Genomic DNA, 15,000 nt, shown 5'->3' on the forward strand with positions numbered 1-15,000 from the left:
GCTGTGGCCCTGTGTTCGACAACGTCGGGCTGTCATCAGATGGATACTTGTACAAATGGCTCGACAACATTCTGGCTTGTCATGATGCGAGGGTGAGTTTGCTTGTATCAAATGGTGTCAACATGTGGGAACGTGGTTAAAATGCTGTCAAATGACCAATGGCTGTGTTGGAGTTGCAAAGTGGTTAAAATAGGAATGTCACTAATCTTTGGCTCCAGTTGGGCAACAGCGATTAGTTTGGGCCCGGTCTTCTATTTGTTGTAAACCCAGGTGCATCAACTTGGTAGCGAAACTGTCGGCCTGCTCTTAGAGCTGAACCCAGACCAAGGAAACCTCCTCAACTGGGTGGTGGACCGCTGCTACACGGGCTCGCAGCGTGTCTCTGCCGGCTGTTTTCATGCATTTACAGCGGCTTTCACCTCAAGGTGAGCTTGTAACTACAAACTACAACTTCAGCACTATTTGCAATTTCATTGAAAGGCCACACCGCAGTGTCCTGGCGTGATTTAAATATTGGCTTTTTGTTTCTCATAGATTTTGGCGCTATGTCACCATAAGCATCATCATCATCATCATCATCATCATCATCAATCGGCCTTGACCAGAATATTATGAAGTTCCCTCCATGATCTCTTAATCGTCATAACACATGGCAAAGTGTGCATGTCTGTCTGTCTACAAATGTCGGTTTATGATTGAGGAATAAATTTCAATTGAACGTTATATAACCACCTTTAGAGGCCATTTTTTCCCCGCAAGCGGGGGTTGGCCTTTTTCGGGGACCGTGGTTGTTGTTGTTTTTCGGTCCCCTTTTTGAAGCAATGTTTTACGGCCGGATGCCCTTCCTGCCGCCAACCCTTTTTGTCGCCTTTTACGACAAGCAGGGAATTACCAGTGAACTGGTACTCAATTAGCTGACCTCGGAAGGATGACAGGCTGAGTCAACCCCCCTGGCGTTAATTCAGCGATCGACCGGGATTCGAACCCAGGATCCTAGGATCCTAAGCTGGCACCCTAGCCGCTAGCCCAACACCAGGGACGTTATATATTGAACACAAATCGGAACATGAACCGAAAAACAAACCTGTACTTTAACGGTACGTTGGCTCTCAATTTGTCCCAATGGCACATGTGCTGAGAGGAGTAATATACAATTTTTGTCTGTTTGCCTGTCTTGTCTGGCAGTCAAACAAAATTGAAAATTGTTCCAAACAGGAAACTTACTGTTTTTAAGGACGTCATAAAGGACACAAACAACAGGCACGAATAAACAAATGTAACTTTTTAACTCAACTGGACTACCGTCCAGTTGAGTTCATCACATACTGAACCCTCCGGCGTCCGTCGTCTGTCGTCGTCGTCTGTCGTCTGTCGTCTGTCGTCTGTCGTCCGTTACCTTTTCGACGTCAACACTCCAGCATCCACAAATATCAACCGATTCTGATCAAACTTGACAGGCAGCATCCTTACCCCAAGGACCAGGTTGGTATTACATTTCAGCCCGATCCATTGAAAAATGGCGGACGTAGGCCGCCATTTTGTTTTTGTCATGAAAACGACGTTAACACTCTAGCGTCCACAAATATTTACAGATTTTGATCAAACTTAGAATGTTTAACCCTTACCACACAGGGTAGGTTGCTATCGCATGTCAACCCGATCTGTCACAAAATGGCCGCCATAGGCCGGCATATTTTTTCAGCTCTGAAATGACGTTAACAATCTAGCGTCCACATATATTGACAAATTTTCATCAAACTTGGCATGTGAGACCTGACCTACTTTAAAGTTGTCCAGTCAGTTCACTTGAATTCTGCTTCCCTGGAAGTTCTCGTTTAGTAAGGTGGTGTATAAGACACTGCTCAACTGCGGTGAAATTCTGGAAAAAAAATTCTTCTACAATCTTTAAAATCTTTATTTTATTTCAATTGAATTATATACTTGAACACTGTAGAACACAAATCACCTTTTTAGTGCTTTCAAAAACCTGTCATTTAGTAATACTTGGAGAAAATGTTCCAGCATTTTCCATCATATCGACCAATCAAATTTGATGCTCATGGACCCCACCCATATCCTTGTTTCTCAAGACAATGCGCGGTAGTGTGTTCTATGAACTCCCTAGTTTTACAAGACTTAGTCAATGTCCACATGTCTGCACCATGTACAAGTACAGATTATATGGTGGTCTTGAATGTCACTATGTAGCAAAATTATTTTGATGATGTCTTTCTTTCCTTGTATGTTTGGGAATTTGAGGTTACGTTATCTGGTATGTCATTACTCCAACCTCACTATCTTTTCTATGTAGGGACTATGTGGTGGATCCAGTAACTCTGCTCTGTCTCATCCTCTTCATGATCTCGGACACACGGCGAGATATCTATGAGACTGCAATGCAGCTGTTGCAGGTAGTTTTCAATCTTCGCAAGATAATTTCATTTCCTCACTGTTGTGCTCCTCTGCTCAGTTATTCATTCCTCAATACCCACCGTTCTTGCTCCATCGTTCCATAGCTATGCGAAGCAAAACTCTTCCACTATGCTCAGAAGATGGAAGGCCGGAGGGGTGAAAGCCAGCCGCTGAACTTGCACACACCACTTGCTCACCTTTACGCTGCCTCAGGACTGCAGTTGTCTGAAGAGCTTGCACATGCTTACCCTGAGCTCACGTTGTCCGTTTTCTCCGGTGAGTTGGTTATGCTAAGATTCACACTGATATCTTGTAACGTGTGTGCTTAACTGCATCGTCATGAAGATGATATTTTAGTTCATGCTTAAACATGTTTGTTTTTTCTCGTTTTTTTGTATGGTTTGTAACCTTTCACACTTTTCCTTTATATTTATTATGTTTCCTTTATACAGAGGTCAGCCAACGCTTCCCCACAGCACATCCATCTGGCCGCCAGGCAATGCTGGCATTTCTTGTCCCGTGGCTTTATAATGTCGAGTTGGTGGATGGGCGGCCACCACCAGCACCCCCGGCAAGCTACCCGACTGGACCTGGTACACCAGAGAGTGGTAGCGACTGTGGTGTACGGCCACCTGAGGTCTGCGACACTGGCCTGGGCTATATTCGCACGGCATCTGGATCGTGGCACGATGAAACGCAAGGAGGTCGCTGGCTTCAGGGATCCGGCTGGGGATCTGTCCATGCAAGCACCTTCCTACTCAACAACCTTATGTACATTACGGCTAAGGTGCTGGATGGACTCGTTGATTGTTTTGTTTACCTATACATGTTCTCATGCAGTGTGCCATCTACTACGTCCCACGTTGTGTGATTATGATAGGATTTCAAAACATAATGATATGTGTGGCATGACGTGCAGTATGGCGATGACATGGTCGGTGGTGAGATGGAGGCCGTTTGGACGACGTTGGCAAACAGTTGGTGCCACAACCAGCATGTGATTCTCCAATTCCTGATCGCTCTGTGCGGTGTACGCAGTGACCCTCTCCTTTTGCCTTATGTAAGGAGATGTACCGGTACATGTACATAATATTCCTTGCACAGGTAGTTACAGCTCCGTAGTTTTTAAATCTCCCCTCCTCTCAAACCTGCGCACACCAAAATACATCTGAAGTACTCAACCAGTGGCCTACAGTGCATTTTCTGCACCTCTGTATTTTCGTGTTTTGGAATTTTGCATTTTTTTATCACTTTAAATTTTGGAGCAATTCTTTAAAAATGAAAATGCAATTGGTCAACATATATTTGCTGTCCTATATTGACTTTTCTTATTAAATGTAAAGCTAGATATGCATGGAGCAAAAGTGATGCTTGTTTTGTTTAGAAGGGGAAGGTTTTGTTGTAACGTTGCAGCTCAAGAAGGTTGTGATCTACTTGGCGAGGGACAAGCCGGTCCAGCTGCTTGAAACCTTCCTTGCTGAACTGCAACTTACAGAATCTGTAAACTCTGTGCTGGTGCATACGGACAACCCACCATACTACCGCATTGCTGGCATGCATAAAACGCCTTCCATCGCTTCTGGTACTGCTCGATTGAGCCTGTTGCAAATTAGCTTTCAGAATTGTTACCAAGGGAGCAAGGCATGTTAGTAAGCTTTGCTCCAAACCTTCATCAAAAAGCATGCTTTTTTATTTGTTTTCCTTTGTGCCCCAGGCACAACGTCCAGCACCAACACCATTGTGCCAGATGGAGGGGATGGTATGCGTGAGGTTCGCCGTGGGAAAATGCACAAAGAATCGAGCTTTGAGGATGGGTAGGTGTGTGCCAGTTGGATTTCTTATTGTGGTGTAAATATGAGTGATGGTCCTGAACTTAAGCTAAATGCAATGCACTTTCTGATTTATTTATTATTATTACATACAAATGTCTATGAAGGCGGCTTCCCCTATTAGATCATTCTCTGCCCTGTTCCACAGGACCTACCTAATGGCTGACCTTTATTTTGGCTTCAATTCGAGTTCCATTCGCCCCAAACACCCTCGGCTAGAATCGCGCTACAGCAATAGCTCCGGTGGATCGTACGACGAGGAGAAAGGTCCCACACTTTGCCGACCCTGTTCCTTATTCTTCCTTTCTCACATACTTCTCTTTATTCCATCTTTCCCTGAAATATTTAAACCGAGTTTGGAAACTTCTCCGCAGGTGACCCGGTCCCACCGTACGTGTGTTGGAGAATGAGGTTACTGGAGTCACACCGCCCAGAACCCCTACCGATGCCCGTGTCCGGTGGGTGCTGGGCTCCACTCATCGACTACCTGCCTGAGGTTCTTTCATCGGGCACCCCGTTACACCGGTACGACTCTGCAACTCACCTTGCTCACCCAATCCTCAGCTTTGTCATTTCGCAGGCCAAAGTTTGTAATCTTTGTGCACCACACAGGAGCAATGTGGCGGTCATCCTCATGACGGATTTGGTGGTCGATCATGGTGTTGGTGTAGATTGGGCTTCATCGCTACCGCTGCTGCTCCATGCCATTATCCTGGGTTTGTCCACTTATCCTCTGTTTGACACACTTTGTTTATTGGTCAAATTGATATGACACACGTTGTTTATTGGTCAAGTCGATATGACGTCGCTGATGTGTTATGCACAGGAGGCATCTGCTCAAGATTTGTATTTTATGTTGATTTTATGTTTGCTCAAAGTTTTATGTTTTATGTTGAGTTTTGTATTTATGTTGATTTTATGTCAAAGTTATGTCTTAGTGACGAAGCGCTTTCACTCTTTCACTCCTCATGAACAGTGTCAGAAATTATTTAGGCCAAGCCAAAAGCCTTGTATTTTATAACTTAATATTGTCATGCTGATGATGTCTTAAAGGGCCACAGACACAGAAAATCATGTTTGGTTTAATTAATAGATATTGCTTCACTTAACACTTAATCGTCCTTTGTTTTGAATAAATATCACTCGATTGGCCCCCGCCACCCAAAAAACGGCAATTTGATTGCTCATGTGACTGGCTACGTCATCGATGGAATTTTTGTTGCTGCTGGTAGTTTTTAGCTGGTAGTGGAGTCCCGCCCCTAAAATCGTGATGTTCATTCATGATGTCACCTGTGTGATGTAATCGAGGGAAAGGTTTCTCAGCACGCAATGATAACTGCCTGACCAAGAATCTTCTGATAGTCAAAATCATTTTTTTAAACTACCAGCAGCAACAAAAATTCCCTCGATGACGTAGCCAGTCACATGAGCAATCAAATCGCCGTTTTTTGGGTGGCGGGGGCCAATCGAGTGATATTTATTCAAAAAAAAGGACGATTAAGTGTTAAGTGAAGCAATATCTATTAATTAAACCAAACATGATTTTCTGTGTCTGTGGCCCTTTAAGGTAGAAACTTGTGTCAAAAGAGCTTTAAAATACAGTACCACCTTGAACCTCCCCCACACCCTCCCTCACTCCAAGGCCTTACCTTTGTAGAGATTTTCTTTGTCTGGATGAGTGACCTTATTTGTCTCTGTGTCTTGTGGTTATCTGAGGTACTACTCTGTGGAGGTATTATCCATAGGCAGTTTTGGGCTCTTCTATGAGAATATATATATATATATATTGTTGCGAATATGGAATTTGGCCTCCATATCCGCTTGTAAATATTCCCCTATTTTCTCCAATACTCCCCAACTTTCCCCAATCCCCCATTCCCTAGTCCCATTGCATGTAAATAACAATCAGTAGAGCCGACCTTCCCCTTATTCCCCCATTAAATGTCGTGCCCAGGTCCACAGCACCACACGTAGACAACTTTCGGACATCTTCCTAGTTATTCTTAATCTATGTCAGTTAAGGCCTCGTTTCCATTAATTATGACTCTTCGTTGCACCAGAATGTGATTATATGGCACCAGTAGTGAGTTTAGGACCTTCCCATACCTCCTCCCATCTTCTTCCCCAAACAACAACAACAACAACAACTACAGCTACAACAACAACAACAACAACTACAGCTACAACAACAACAACAACAACTACAGCAACAACAACAACAACTACAGCTACAACAACAACAACAACAACTACAACTACAACAACGGCGCGCGCGGGGAGTGTGCGTCCTCCCTCCGGCTCGGTTAGCCGCCATTATCCATGCGCCCCACGGGGTTACCACGAAGGGGCTGGCTGTCAGCTCCTCGTCAAGGGCGGAGCCTGGTAAACCCCCCCCCCGCACCCAATAAGAAGGGCGGACCGATTCCATCTGGGCGGAGCTAACGAGCCGAGGGCGTGTCACTCCCCGCCGGATATACGCAGCCGCTTGCCGGACGTGACGTCAGATGCGCCCCCAGCTTGAGACGACAAGACGCCACCTCGAGCGCTGAGAGACCTCCTGCATCTTTTGGGCCGCGCCATCCTGTCCCTGAGCACAAGGTGCACCTTGTGCTGGCCATCGAATACCCGCTTTCCTAGCCATCAATCCCCGTGTGAGTCAGTTTTTGTCCTGTTTCTCTGTGGTCTGTCGGGAATAATATAAGGTTGTGTCTAAGTGCCTGTCTTCCTATGATGTACCTCTTGTCCCTGTAATCTAACCTTTTCCGCCTTAATATAACCTCCTCCGGAGGTCTTGAGAACTGAACCCCTGGTGTCGTATTGTGTGATTATAACCCAGCCGGGTGTCTTCTCTTTCCTATTGAGCCAGCGTAGCGCGGCTTCGTCGACGTTCGAGTACAATCGGGTAATTTGTGCGGACACGACGGCCATTCCGCTCGGCCCACCTTAACATCAAAGTCGTGTCTGTAACAATTGGTGTCGAGGAGTTGGATTCGGACCCGGGACTAAATTAGTTAGGCCCAAATTTTGGGAGGGAAAATCGATTCGGAGCGCGTACTGCGCTCGACGAAATTATAACGAAAAAAAAAAAAATTGGATTTGTTTTACGAAACTCGAATTTTGCAAGTCGCGCTATGGCGGATCAAGACAGCTGGGGTCCGGTAAAGGAGAGTGAGGTAGGGTCGATCCAGGACCAAAATGAGGGACAGGAGGAGAGCGAAGCAGTGAGGGCGGCAGGTTCGCAAAATAGCGCCGTCACGCACGAAGAAGCGGGCGCGCAAAATGGCGCCTCGCTGATCACCGCGCCAGCGACCGTGGCAGCGCCCCCGATGGATTTGAACTCGTTTTGGATACAAATGAAGGCCCTTATGGCCCAGAATAATGAAGAAATGGCAAACAGAATGGGGAATCGGATGGATGCTCAGGGTGAGCGATTGGGAAACCAAATTGAAGAAATAACGAACCGAATGAGGGCTCGGAGTGAGCGATTGGAGGGCCAACTGGGGGTAATGAGGGACGAAGCGAGGGGTACCGGAGAGGGGTTAGACAACGGGATAAAGGAGGTGAAAAATGGGTTAATGGGGGTAGAAAATAGAATGGCTGCCCAGGAGAATCAGATAGAGGGAGTGAAAAATGGGGTAGAGGGAGAGGAGATTAGAAGAGGTGTGAGTGAGGAGGTCGGAGGAGTGCGCGAGGAGGTGAGGCACTGTAAGGAGCACATGGAGAAGGAGGTGAGAAAGGGGACTGTAAAGTTACAAGGGGGCATAGAGGACCTGACGCAGGAGGTGGAGCAGCTGACGGTGGGACAGACGGAGTTAGTGGAGCAGGTTCAAAGGAACACTGCGGTATTAGGAGGGTTGAAAGCGACACGGAAAGAAGTGGAAGAGGGGGTGAGCGAAATTAAGAAGCGACGGAGAGGGGATAACAAAGAGATAAAAGAGGAGATAAAAGAATTGGTCCAAAGTCTGTGTTTGGATCGTGATGATGTGCTCATTAACCGGATGAGGGATTCGCAGGTGATGGAGGAGAAGCGAAGAGGAAGAGGACCCGGTGTAAGTGGTGACCAATATGGTCGTGCGTATGATGCGCCAGGGGATTTAAGGAGCTTGGGGGTCGAGATGGACCCGGGTGTTCGTGAGAGGCCGTGGGTGAAGTGTGCGACAGGTCTGGTGTGCGAAAATGGAGGTGTGCAAGAAAGTCCGACTCTGGGGTGTGTGAGGAAAAAGTGTGTACCAAGGAGTGAGTGTGCTGGCGAGAGTGAGTCGGTCGTAGCGTGTGTGCGAGGGAGCACATGGGAGCGCGGTGTGGTGAGTGTTACAGAGGGTGTGACGGGAGAGTGTGCGCGAGGAAGGTGTGTGACGGACAGGTGCATGGGGAAAGAGTGCGCTGTCAAAGGCAAGGAAGAATGCACACCTGTGGTGAGTGTTACAGAGGGTGTGACGGGAGAGTGTGCGCGAGAAAGGTGTGTGACGGACAGGTGCATGGGGAAAGAGTGCGCTGTCAAGAGTAAGGGTGAGTGCGCTATCAGGAATGGAGGTGAAAGTAGTGAGAGTGACATGGAGCGTGAGTTAGTTGTGACAGGTGAGCGAGGATGTACACCTGGGATGGAAGGATGCACACCTGGAATGGTAGAGCGTGAGTGGGAATGCACGCTGGAGTTGGTGGTGAGGCACGTGGTTGGGTGTGCGAATGAGAGCACACCTGTGATTGTCACAGAGGAGGTGACCGAGGAGGGGGCGCGAAGCGGTGTATTGGTGAGGTGTGCGAGCAACGAATGTGTGCCAAAGTGTTCGGTGGTCAGGTGTGTGACCAAGGCTGTGAATGGAATGGGTGTACCTGGGTGTGTAAGGAAGGGTACGAGGAGCATGGGCACAGCTGGATGTGTGAGCAAGGAACGGGCTGCGGGATGTAAGCATGCAGGTGAAGCATCGACGTTAGACGGGGTAGAGTTTAGAACGACTTATAGCCGAGTCGGGCCCTCGGTGCGTGCTGGGCCTCGCTTTGAACGGCCGCGTCCGTGCTCCACTAGGCGGAGCGGGCAGCCCGATAGAAAGGGTCGTCATGGCGACCACTTTTTGGTGAGGCATTCCGGCAGGCCGAGATCGAGCCATGGGATGGCTCCGTGCCGAGATGGTGCGTGGGATCTCGGCCCGGGTAAACCTCCTTCCCTGCACCGAATGCGGGATGCATCCAGCCGCTGGCACAAAACAACCAGCATCCATTGCTTGGCTTCACGAAGCCGGGCTTTGGACAGGGAGTGGCGCACCGAGAGGTATTAGTGAGTCGACTGGGTGATGAGGTTAGTGTTTTGGACCCAAAATTAGAGAAAAACAAAATTTGATGATTGGCAAGGGATTGGCAGTAGTGATTGGCAGATGATGGGCAGTGATTGGCAAATTTTTAATTTGTTGAAATTAGATGTGCAAAATTGGTAGTGAGAGACCCCCGATGTGGTGGGATGGCAAATCCACCATCCTTCCCATGGTGGGGCAAAGGAGCAATAGTTTATGGGGTGTATGGCAGTGAAAACTAGCCCGGGTGGGTTAGGATATTGTGTGTAGGGATCTAGAAGATGACATTAGGTAACGTTAAGATTAGTTAGTGACTGATACCTGTAGTGGGGACGCAGGTAGATTAGTATGGATGATAATGACGAGGGAGCGCAATAGTTTAAAGGGACGACTGGGAAGCGCAAGTTTCAGAAGGGAGTAGTTAGCTGAGATGATGCCGTGTGTGTGAGAATTGAACAGGTGTGATTGCACAGGTGTGCAACTGGACAGGTGTGTGGAGCAGTGTATGAGTAGTGAGTGTGTGGATCAGCGCGAATGCGCTTGGGGAGAGAAGGGTGCAGGTGGCACCAGGTGTGAGAGCACAGGTGTGCAGGTACAGGTGTGTGGAGAGAGTTGGAGTGAGTGGTACGGAGTGGTGTGCATGGTGCGAAGGTGTGGATGGGGGAAGAGTGGACCCCTTTCACGAGCACCCGGGGCGGGTAGTGTAAGTGTTAGGTAGAGGGTGCAGGTAAATTGTGGTTGGATATTGGCATTTGTGGTGCGGTTGCAGAATGGTGTTGTGAATGGGTGCATTAGTGTTGTGGAAATGGCTGGGCGTGTAGCCTGTTAGTGTGTGTAGTTGGTTGAGCACTCCACCACTGTGAGGATGTCGGCCAGGTGAGGCCGCAGGTGGGCTCTGGGAGCCAGTAGAGTTGTGGATGGGGCCCGAGGATCCGGAGGATGGACCCGGGTAGCCCAGTGCCAGAGAGGGCACCGAGTGGGGAGAGTGCCAGAGGGCCTTCCCCAGGTAGTTAGGTTAGGGTAAGGAGCAGGTAAGCTCGGAGGCAACTGCAGTGGTGGAGGTGTGCAGGTGGGTAGACCCACTGGGAGAGGTACACGTCGCAGCCCAGAAATTGTACGAGGGCACCGGGAGATGAATCGGGGGAGTGAGACCCCAAATTGAAGAGCACCACAGTTTGGCCAATGGGAATTGGTTTTTAGAACCCATAGCGTAAGAGGGCCAATGGTTTGGCCGGAGAAAGACCCCGGGTAGTGTAAAGTTGTTAAAGTCATTTAGGAGATAGTTAGGATTGATGAACCTGTCGCACCATACGCAGCCACTTGCCTGTGGTGATGATGATGACTCCACACCTGTGTTTTCTTTGTTTTGTGCAGGAAATGAAATTGCTGTGGATTTGTGAGACGCATCACGACGTGGATGAGACATTGGGGTGATTCCATCTCTCCCTCCCTAGGAGGGACTGATGATGAATTGGTAATGGCAAATTTTGATGTTGAGTTGAAAATGGCAAATTTTGATGAGAGTTGAAAATGGCAAATTTGATTGGTTAGGAGGGAGAGAAGACGAATTTGGTTTATGGGAGGAACGGGGAAGACAGTAGGGATGTTTGTCGATTTGTAAAGTAGATGTTTATGGGTAGTGTTGTGTTTTGTGGATACAGTAAGGGGTAAGGGAGGGGCCATGTAGGTTACCTGGTGGGGGGGGGCGTACGATAGGAACGTACCTGTCTCACCTGGTTCCCATGTGCCCCCAGTGTGCATCATCTTGTATTGCGTGCACTTTTGCGCCCTTACCACCTTACTCACTTGTCTGCTTCTTTTGTCTCCCACCTCCGAGGATCTGGCTTTGGGGTAGAGAGAGAGGAGAGAGAGGTGCTGGCTGCGCAGTTGTGGGCCTGCACTTTCGCTGTTTGCTGCCGGGATCGATACACCATATGGACCGCAATGTTTGTGGCCACCCACAATGGACCGCAGTTCGTTTGCGGCCAAGCACCACCCGGGGATGGACCTATGGGTCAACGTGGCACCTATGCCATACAGGTGAACCACTTTTAGTTACCACCAAGTGCACCACAAGAAGAGCAAGAGACACCTGCAGGGTTAGGGGTTGTCGAATTTATTTTTATTCCAATGAACAATGGTGACTGCACCGATTGGTGGTGGGGTGGTGCTTTTGATGCTCGGGAAGGGTGCTCTGCACGTTATTAAAGGCCGTCGGCCACAGAGCACTCGTGGGTTGGTGTATCGATGCTGGCAAGCGCGCTCTCTCTATGCATAACATCTGCATGTGTTCCTCCAAAAAAAACAGGTCCTGGATCGTAGTGTAAATAGCAGCATAGTCTTGTAAATAATGCTCCCTACCGGCTGTATGTTTAGTTTGAGAATTCTTTCCGGATTCGGTTATCCTGTGGGTGTGTTTCTGTGAGGAGAAGGGTGCAACGTCGCAGGGGGACATATTTACTCATTTGTGAATATCTGTAAAACTGTCGCACTCAGGGTAGAGTTAATAGTAGAGGGAACTACATTGCGTGCCACACTAAAGTAGGTAAAAATTTATCGGGTCGGGACGCCCCGAGGGTAGAGAAGGGTGCAATGTTGCGAATATGGAATTTGGCCTCCATATCCGCTTGTAAATATTCCCCTATTTTCTCCAATACTCCCCAACTTTCCCCAATCCCCCATTCCCTAGTCCCATTGCATGTAAATAACAATCAGTAGAGCCGACCTTCCCCTTATTCCCCCATTAAATGTCGTGCCCAGGTCCACAGCACCACACGTAGACAACTTTCGGACATCTTCCTAGTTATTCTTAATCTATGTCAGTTAAGGCCTCGTTTCCATTAATTATGACTCTTCGTTGCACCAGAATGTGATTATATGGCACCAGTAGTGAGTTTAGGACCTTCCCATACCTCCTCCCATCTTCTTCCCCAAACAACAACAACAACAACAACTACAGCTACAACAACAACAACAACAACTACAGCTACAACAACAACAACAACAACTACAGCAACAACAACAACAACTACAGCTACAACAACAACAACAACAACTACAACTACAACAACGGCGCGCGCGGGGAGTGTGCGTCCTCCCTCCGGCTCGGTTAGCCGCCATTATCCATGCGCCCCACGGGGTTACCACGAAGGGGCTGGCTGTCAGCTCCTCGTCAAGGGCGGAGCCTGGTAAACCCCCCCCCCGCACCCAATAAGAAGGGCGGACCGATTCCATCTGGGCGGAGCTAACGAGCCGAGGGCGTGTCACTCCCCGCCGGATATACGCAGCCGCTTGCCGGACGTGACGTCAGATGCGCCCCCAGCTTGAGACGACAAGACGCCACCTCGAGCGCTGAGAGACCTCCTGCATCTTTTGGGCCGCGCCATCCTGTCCCTGAGCACAAGGTGCACCTTGTGCTGGCCATCGAATACCCGCTTTCCTAGCCATCAATCCCCGTGTGAGTCAGTTTTTGTCCTGTTTCTCTGTGGTCTGTCGGGAATAATATAAGGTTGTGTCTAAGTGCCTGTCTTCCTATGATGTACCTCTTGTCCCTGTAATCTAACCTTTTCCGCCTTAATATAACCTCCTCCGGAGGTCTTGAGAACTGAACCCCTGGTGTCGTATTGTGTGATTATAACCCAGCCGGGTGTCTTCTCTTTCCTATTGAGCCAGCGTAGCGCGGCTTCGTCGACGTTCGAGTACAATCGGGTAATTTGTGCGGACACGACGGCCATTCCGCTCGGCCCACCTTAACATCAAAGTCGTGTCTGTAACAATATATTAGGCCGTTCAGAAATTATATGGTGTGAAAATTTATTTTTATTTCAAAAACGCATACCCTCTAATTTTGTGAGGTTGGACATTATGAACAAATGTGACAACTTTCAGGTGGATCAGTATACATTAATTGACAGCTCAAGTCATATGTAGAAATGAAAAAAGAACCAATTTTTCGGAAAGCTAGTGATTTAATATAGCTTTCAATGCTTTACTTTTTAAATCATTTAATTACTCAAAAACATATTTTTCAATTAAGAAAATTATGTCATTTGTCAAATGTTTTCACATGATAGAAACCACTGTCTTTATCATATTAAGTAGATATCATTCGGTTGTGTTGTCCTCAAAGAAATGTTTCTTCAGTGGCTTTCTGATCAATTTCCTGTGTTGTTCTACCACTTGGAAGATGAGCTGACGCTGTTCTTCGTCATGAGTGAGGGCAAGGTTGAAATCTGTAGCCAGCTTTACGGCACGTTCAGCACAATCATTGACCACACGTAGTGCAGAAACTTTTTCTTGGGCAAGAATATAGTCTTGATTCGAGCTCCATGTTTCAGGATCGCTTTTAAGGAACTCCTTTGACAACTTCAGAGCACAGAAGAGATTGAGAGACCTTCTTGTCACAAACTCAGCCAGCTGCCTCCCTTTGAATACGTGACTGGCAGGAACATGAACTCTTCTCACATCTTCTTCCATCTCAGGCTTTTCTAAGGAGATTACCACATCCTTTTTCACCTCCACTGAAATTTTGTCAGAGAAGAGAACTAAGCCAACCAAATCTTCACTCAAATACCATAGATGACTCCTCAATTTTGACAGAGCCGTCTTGGCAACTTTTTGATCGACTTCAGAGTAGTCTTCCATAGCCTGAAGAAGGTGTAAGTCATTGGAAGGTGCATTGCAAGTATCATTTGCAGTGAACCATGCTTTTACATACAAGGTGACTGTGAAGAGACAAATACGTCTTAGTGACTGGAATTCATGTGCAGATAGCTGACACTGGCCGCGAAAACAGGATATCTTGAGGCAGTATATGCCTTTAGCCATCCAGCGTGCACGATGGTATGCTCCAGGTGGGCTGAACTTTACATGTCCTTCCACATTATCTCCAAGTGTGATGAGAGCCAGTCTAATGAATTCCAAATAGTCATCTCTTGGCTGTTTGTCCATTAGTTGACTGCGAAGAAAAGTTATTGCAGAGTCGCGATTGTTTTCAAACCAAACCTTCTCACTGCCATCAAGGCTTGTGGCAAGTGATGCAAACTTGCTTGTGTCAATGGAAGTCCAATGCTTCTTAAAGCGACCGAAAATGCCAATTTGTGGTCCAGATGCAACAAAGAATGTGTCAAATACAGCTGAAGCAATGATTTCAAATATGTGATGCCGACAAGCCAAAAACAGTAGGCCTTGCCTTGTTTAAGGCATTTTGAATGATTGTGATTGCACCCATATGGAGTCCTGTATTTGTGCTTGTTGTGTCAAAACATAATCCAGCAAGCCATTCAGACACACCATCCCATTCATTGATGAACTTAATGACTGCTTCTCCCATCAGGATTCCAGTACCAGATTGAAGTTTTGGAATGCCAAGAAGCTTTTCTACGTCTTTTCCAGATACAACAACAGGCAAACGATCAGCCATTGTACCATCATTGTCTGGCATCAGCTTGCCATCAAAATGTACAACAAGA

General features: G+C 47.5%; 1 protein-coding gene across 1 annotated transcript in view; it reads left to right on the forward strand.

Moving 5' to 3' along the window:
* The window catches only part of LOC137439633 (protein furry homolog-like), a 162,862-nt gene that overhangs the window by 103,390 nt on the left and 44,472 nt on the right, over positions 1-15,000 (forward strand). Inside the window, exons 29-39 of the mRNA XM_078768349.1 lie at positions 1-92; positions 271-425; positions 2,312-2,411; positions 2,517-2,688; positions 2,865-3,199; positions 3,332-3,472; positions 3,826-3,994; positions 4,127-4,226; positions 4,390-4,508; positions 4,616-4,766; positions 4,854-4,957. Coding sequence (XP_078624475.1) covers positions 1-92; positions 271-425; positions 2,312-2,411; positions 2,517-2,688; positions 2,865-3,199; positions 3,332-3,472; positions 3,826-3,994; positions 4,127-4,226; positions 4,390-4,508; positions 4,616-4,766; positions 4,854-4,957 — 1,638 coding nt within the window. The remainder of the gene's footprint in view (positions 93-270; positions 426-2,311; positions 2,412-2,516; positions 2,689-2,864; positions 3,200-3,331; positions 3,473-3,825; positions 3,995-4,126; positions 4,227-4,389; positions 4,509-4,615; positions 4,767-4,853; positions 4,958-15,000) is intronic.

Source organism: Myxine glutinosa, chromosome 14 (assembly GCF_964187855.1).
Source record: "Myxine glutinosa chromosome 14, kmMyxGlut1.1, whole genome shotgun sequence".
NCBI lineage: Eukaryota > Metazoa > Chordata > Myxini > Myxiniformes > Myxinidae > Myxine > Myxine glutinosa.